This window comes from Castanea sativa, chromosome 6 (genome assembly GCF_040712315.1).
Source record: "Castanea sativa cultivar Marrone di Chiusa Pesio chromosome 6, ASM4071231v1".
Classification (NCBI taxonomy): Eukaryota; Viridiplantae; Streptophyta; class Magnoliopsida; order Fagales; family Fagaceae; genus Castanea; species Castanea sativa.
This window is the reverse complement of record NC_134018.1, coordinates 37,861,092-37,867,875: the sequence shown is the minus strand read 5'-3', so window position 1 is coordinate 37,867,875 and position 6,784 is coordinate 37,861,092. Positions and strand designations below refer to the sequence as shown.

Below are 6,784 nucleotides of genomic sequence, written 5' to 3'. Positions count from 1 at the left end.
ATGCGAGAGGGTGAAACCTCAAAAACATATACAAATAGATATTTGGAGATGTTCAATGAGATTGATGAGGATTTTGATGATGTGGCCATTAAAACTTTCAAGGTCGGCTTACTAGCCGAGTATGGTTTGAGGAAGTCCTTAACTGGGAAACCAGTTAGTAATGTGCGCCAGCTTATGGACCAGATTGATAAGTATAAACAGGTTGAGGAGAACCAGCAGTTAGGTAAAGGAAAGGCGAAGGTGGTCTCTCAAGATAGGAGGGAATTTAGGTCGGACAGATACAATGATAATCGTCCTCGGCGAGACTTCACTAGGCAGACTGGGGCTGGTATTTTGCCACAAGCCGTTAACACGGTGTTCCGAGAGCCAGTTCATCAAATTCTGGAGAAAATCAAGAATGAACCATACTTCAAATGGCCTAACAAGATGAATGGAGACCCCACAAGACGTAATCAGAACCTTCATTGTCAGTACCACCAGGAGCGCAGACATACCACCGAGAATTGCAAAAATTCGTGGTATCATTTGGAACAATTAGTTAAGGAAGAAAGGTTACAACAGTTCCTATATAAGGCCAATGGGCAAGTCGGTCATACAGGCTTAGGTACTCAGGGGAACACTTCTTCGAGGCCTCCGTTAGGCACCATTAATGTCATTTTTGTGACTCTTGGAAAGGTGGATTCGTGTCCCTCCCAGGTAATGACTGTAGCTCGGCCACTATCCAAGAACTCTAATCATAGGCCGAAGAGAGCTAAGGTTACACTGCAACTAGCATTAAGTTTCTTGGAGAAGGATAAGTTTGGAACTATACAGCCATATGATGATGCTCTAGTGGTCACACTCAGGATAGGGGGAATGACGTGAGGCGTGTTATGGTGGATCAGGGTAGTGGGGCAGAAATTATGTATTTCGACTTGTGTAGAGGTTTAGGATTAAAACCAGAAGATTTGACTAGTTATGATTCACCTCTAGTAGGTTTCAATGGAAAGATGGTTATACTAATGGGACAGGTCAAGTTGCCGGTACAAATAGGGTTAGAAGTTGTAGAAGTCAACTTCATAGTGGTGGATGCATATTCTCCATACACAGCCATTGTGGCGAGACCCTGGCTTCATGCCATGGGGGCTGTCCCTTCCACTTTGCATTTGAAGGTGAAATATCCATTTGGGGATTGGGTTGAAGATCTGATCGGAAGCCAGTCTACGGCGAGACAGTGTATGGTGGTTGCAATTAGACATCAGTCTTGAGTAGGGTCCTCAACATTAGATGATCATGATTTGTAGCAATTAAAGGAGCTGGGATTATCAGGGGGTCTATCGGTGGAAGCAGAATGTGAAGCTTTAGAGCGAGTTGCTATAGGTGATGATAAAGAAAAGTATTTTTAGGTAGGCGCTTAGCTGCCTCTTCAGGAGAAAGAGGAATTGGTGAAGTTCCTTAAGGGAAACCTTGATGTTTTTGCTTGGAATACTTATGAGGCCTCGGGGGTCGATCCGAGTTTCATTTATCATCATTTGAATGTCAACCCCGCTGTGGTACTAAGGAAGCAACCACCTCGACGATCATCTAAAGAGCATTCTGAAGTTGTCAAAGAAGAAGTAATTAAGCTCAAGAAGGCAGGAGCTATCAAATAGGTGTTTTACCCTGACTGGTTGGCTAATACGGTGGTGGTTAAGAAGAAGAATGGCAAATGGCGGGTGTGCGTAGACTTTACTGATTTAAATAAAGCGTGTCCCAAGGATCCTTTCCCCATGCCTCGTATTGATCAGTTGGTGGATGCCATGACTAGGCATCCTCAGATGAGTTTCCTAGATACTTTTCAAGGTTATCACCAAATACCTTTGGCTTTGGACGATCAAGAGAAAACAGCCTTCGTCACTCCTACTAGAAACTATCATTATAAGGTAATGTCTTTTGATTTGAAGAATGCAGGGGCTACTTACCAAAGGATGATGACTAGGATATTCAAGTCACAGTTGGGGAAGAGCGTTGAAGTTTTTGTGGATGACATGATGGTAAAGAGTAAGATGGTGTCTGAGCATGTTGGGAATCTTGAAAATGTCTTTGAGACACTAAGGAAGTATAAGTTGTCCCTAAATGCTTTCAAATTCTCTTTTGGTGTGGGATCTGGTAAATTTCTAGGCTTCATGGTTACACATCGTGGAATCGAAGTTAATCCTGACCAAATTAAGGCAATTAACAATTTGCAGCTACCTCATAATCCTTAGGAAGTTCAGAGATTGACAGGAATGATGGATGTTTTAAATCGGTTTATTTCTCGGTCTGCGTACAGATATAGGCCTTTCTTCCAGTTGCTGAATAAGTGGAAGGGATTTGAATGGACTGAGAAGTGTGCTTTGGCTTTTCAACAGCTCAAAGAATATCTTTCTCGGCCACCTATTATGTCTAGGCTTGAGGTAGATGAGGTATTGTTTGCTTATATCACTGTAGTTTCCTATGCTGTTAGCTTGGTACTAATAAGGGTTGACAATGGTGTTTAGAGGCCAGTCTATTATGTAAGTAAGTTGTTGCATGAAGTTGAGATCCGCTACTTACCGCTGGAAAAATCCATTTTGGCGGTGGTGCATGCCGCGCAAAAGCTTCCCCATTACTTCCAGTCTCACACAGTTGTGGTTCTAACCTAACTCTAGCTCAGGTCTCTACTTCGGAGCGCTAATTATACGAAAATGATTGCCAAGTGGGGAACAATTCTGGGGGCTTTGATATAAAGTATATGCCACGCACCTCTGTGAAAGGTCAGGTCATTACTGACTTGGTAGTTGAGTTTGTTGAGCCCTCATTAGAAGAACATACAAAGAGATCAGACATGGATGAAAAATTAGTTGGCATGATCTCCCTGAAGGAATCTCTATCGTGGAAGGTGTACGTGGCTGGTGCAGCAAATCAAAGAGGATCTGGAGTGGGGCTGGTTATAATCTCTCCAGACAAGATCGTCATTGAAAAGTCCTTGAGAATGGGTTTTTTGGCCACGAATAATGAAGTCGAGTACGAAGCTCTGCTAATAGGGATGACTATGGTTCAGAAAATGGGAGGGAAGAACGTGGAGATGTTTTTGGACTCAAGGTTGGTTGTAAGCTAGGTGGAAGGGGAGCTCGAAGCCAGAGACTCGAGAATGCAGGAATATTTAAGTCAAGTTAGACGGTTGCAATCAAATTTTGAATCTTTCACTTTAGTGCAAATTTCCAGAAACAGGAACCCTCATGCCGACTCTCTAGCCACTTTGGCAACATCCTCGGCACAGAGTTTACCTCGAGTTATTTTAGTGGAAGATTTGTATACTCCTACTAAGATAAATGTAGACGTAGTCTATGTTCATCAGATCAAAATGGGACCTAGTTGGATGGACCTCGTTGTGTTGTATCTTAAAGAGAGCATCTTACCTGAGGAAAAGTCTGAAGCTGACAAAGTACGTAGGAAGGCTCCTCGGTTTTGGCTGTTTGAGGATCAAAAGTTGTACAAGCGTTCTTTTTCTGGACCATATCTGCTATGTATGCACCCTGAAGCAACAGAGTTGCTTCTAATAGAATTGCATGAGGGGATTTGTGAAAGTCATACAGGGGGAAGATCTTTGTCTCATAGAGCTCTTACTCAAGGATATTGGTGGCCTAATATGCAGAAGGAAGCACTGGAGTATGTAAAAAAGTGTGACCAGTGTCAAAGGTTTGCTCCCAATATTCATCAACCTAGAGGAGTTCTCAATCCTCTATCCAGTCCTTGGCCTTTCGCTCAATGGGGTTTGGATATTGTAGGACCCTTCCTCAAGGCAGCAGGGAATAAGAGATTTCTGCTGGTCGGCACGGATTACTTTACTAAATGGGTTGAAACTGAGCCACTATCAAATATCAGAGATTTGGATGCAAGAAGATTTGCCTGGAAAAATATTGTCACCCGGTTTGGAATTTCTCATACCCTTATCTTGGATAATGGTGTTCAGTTTGATAGTAAGGCATTTAGAAGATATTGCTGTGATCTGGGTATTACAAATAGATATTTCACTCCGGCTTATCCGCAAGGGAATGGATAGGCTGAGGCTGTTAATAAGGTAATTGTTAATGGGCTTAAGAAGAGATTGGATGATGCTAAAGGGAGATGGGTGGAAGAGCTACCACATGTCCTTTGGACCTACAGAACTACACCTTGTAGGTCCACCAGAGAGACTCCTTTTTCAATGACTTATGGGGCTGAAGTCGTAATTCCTCTAGAGACGGGTTTCCCAACTCTGAGGCCGAGCTCTTTTAGTCCGAACAAGAATGATGGATTGTTAGAGAGAAGTTTGGATTTGGTTGAAGAACGAAGAGAAAATGCTATGGTTCAGCTAGCATACTACTACCACAAGCTTAAACAAGATTATGACTCGAACGTGAAGCTAAGACTACTGACGCCAGGGGATTTAGTGTTAAGGAAAGTTTTGGGCACGACAAAAAATCCAGCTTGGGGAAGACTAGGACCAAACTGGGAAGGGCCATATCGCATCACCTTAGTAGTTGGAATAGGGGCCTATTATCTTGAAGATCTGGAAGAAAAGGTTGTACCACGTCCTTGGAATGTAAATAACCTGCGAATGTATTATTATTATTAATGAAATATTTTTCAGTTCTATATAGCCTATTACTGTATGCGTTACATTTATTGTTTCTCTAAGAATCAAATAGAACATTGGCTATGCTTGGATCCTCGGACCACATACCTTGGAAAAATTGATATCTTTCATTGTTTCTCTAAGAATCAAATAGAACCTTGGCTATGCCTGACTCCTCGGACCACATACCTTGGGAAAATTAATATCTTCCATTATCTCCAAGTGTCAAACAGAACATTGGTTATGCCTGACTCCTTAGACCATATACCTTGTGAAAATTGATATCATCCAACATTTTTCTAGGTGTTGAACAAACCCTTAGTTATGTTTGATTCCTCGAATCACCTACTTTAGGTAAAGTAACACTTCAAGTTAGTTCTCTAAATGTTGAAGTTCATATTGATCATGGTTTGTCCCTTTGATTGGATATATTGGGGATTCTCATTACAGTGATCTGGATAATTGAAAGTCCATGAGCATCACTTAAAGCATTCGTAAGCATGACATGTATATATTTGTGATTTAGACATTATTGTTGACTTAGTAATTTTTGATTCTATTAGATAGATGGGAGGGTTGTATTCCTTATGCAGACAACAAAGTAGGGAATGTCTTATTATCCCCCTAGTTAAGTATCAAAAAAAAGAAAAAAAAAAGAGGGAATTACACTAAGAAAGGATGTAAACATAACTGTCACGAATAAGGAACTTATAATTTTCATTGATTTAATTCTTGATAAGAGATAATTTGCTTACAAAAATCTAATTATATAGTTACAAAAGCAAAGGGAATTCACTAAAAAAAATAAAAAATAAAAACCTTAGGAGTCTAAACCTTGGATGCAGGGGCAGGGTCATCTTTCTTGTTTGATTTAGGAGAGGGGTCATCTTCCTTGGCCTCCACCTCTTTCATTTTAGTGGCTTTCTTGGCTGGCAGTTTCTTTAGCTTTGGCATCATCCTTAGCCTTGGCAGCATCTTTGGCTTCTGAGGGGGTCTTAAATTCTTTTCCTTTGCCTTTATCTTCGCTCACTTCACCTTTTTGACCTTCATCACTGGTCTGGGAGGATCCTTTAGAGGCTTCGGGGGGCGGAGTAAGACCCTGCGCAGCCAAGGGCTGTATAGAAGATTCTGGGATAATGGCGAGGGTAACCGGGATCTCACGAATATTAGGATGGTAATGCAATTTCCCAGGATGCTTGTATTGCTGCCACTGCAGTTTCCTCGGTTGCCCGAGTAGTGGCTTTGGCTTTCTCCAGCTCAGCCTTAAGGTCCAGAACCATTTTCTGCTAAATGGGGAGGTCTATCTCTTTGAGATGGAGTTGTTTGCGTTGATCTTCAGCCTGCCTCTGTGCACTCTCTATGCCAGATTCAGCACTTTTCCGCCTTCTCTCCTCGGCAATCAATTTGTCAACCAATTCCTTTTTCTCTTCCTGCAAAGTCCCTAGGGCCTTGATGGTCTCGGTGTGGGCTTGGATCTCGGTTTTGGTCTCCTTCTTAGCGTCCTTGATCCACTCCTCAGCAACGAAGACTTCCTGGATAGCCTGCATAAGAATAGTAAAGCTTCCATAAAAAAAAATAAGGTAAAGATAAAACAAAAATAATATAATGATAAAAAGTGCCTTAGCGTTTATCGAACTAATATGATGGTGGGATTTACTATAGCAAGGTCCCTCTTCAGCGACAGGAAGAGGTCTGGCTGCCTCATACGCTTCAGTGCGTCCATGTCCTTTGGTAGGAGTAGAGGTTGCTCCAAGGCTTCAGCGATATAAGCTCAATGCCCTTTTTGAAATTCTCTAATGGAGGCCTTCAATGGGCTGGCAGCCCCCTCTACCTCCAGCTGAGGAGCCCAAACGCGTTGTTGGCGCACCTCGAGAGCAGTTGTCTCCTCCCTATTATTTGTAGGAGTTACTTGTTTATCTTTGGCCTTTTTCTGTTGTTTGGCCCCCTTTGGGGGAACCACTTCTCCCTCCTCTAGTTCCTGCTCCTTCCTTTTCTTCTTCAGGCTATCCATGGGGAGCAGGCTAGTTCCGGTTGTGGTTGTGATAGGGGGAAGGTTGGATGGAAGGGTGGGTGGAAGTTGAGTTTTTAGGGACTCTTTGGATGACGACCCTTTCTGCCAGCTAGCCATTATTTCCTTTAAGACCTTGAAAATAAGTTTGCATCAATAATTGAAAATAGCTTCATTAG

The 6,784-nt window shown here is 42.3% G+C and overlaps 2 protein-coding genes across 2 annotated transcripts; both read left to right on the top strand.

Annotated features, from left to right (window-relative positions):
• LOC142639899 (uncharacterized) lies at nucleotides 1–1,247 on the top strand. Its single transcript, XM_075814029.1, has 2 exons — nucleotides 1–696; nucleotides 846–1,247. The coding sequence occupies exons 1-2, from the start codon at nucleotides 1–3 to the stop codon at nucleotides 1,245–1,247; spliced, it is 1,098 nt and encodes a 365-aa protein (XP_075670144.1).
• A 1,484-nt stretch (nucleotides 1,248–2,731) lies between these two features.
• On the top strand, nucleotides 2,732–4,042 carry LOC142639898 (uncharacterized). The gene is made up of 2 exons (XM_075814027.1): nucleotides 2,732–3,081; nucleotides 3,205–4,042. The coding sequence occupies exons 1-2, from the start codon at nucleotides 2,732–2,734 to the stop codon at nucleotides 4,040–4,042; spliced, it is 1,188 nt and encodes a 395-aa protein (XP_075670142.1).
• Nucleotides 4,043–6,784: the final 2,742 nt, after the last annotated feature.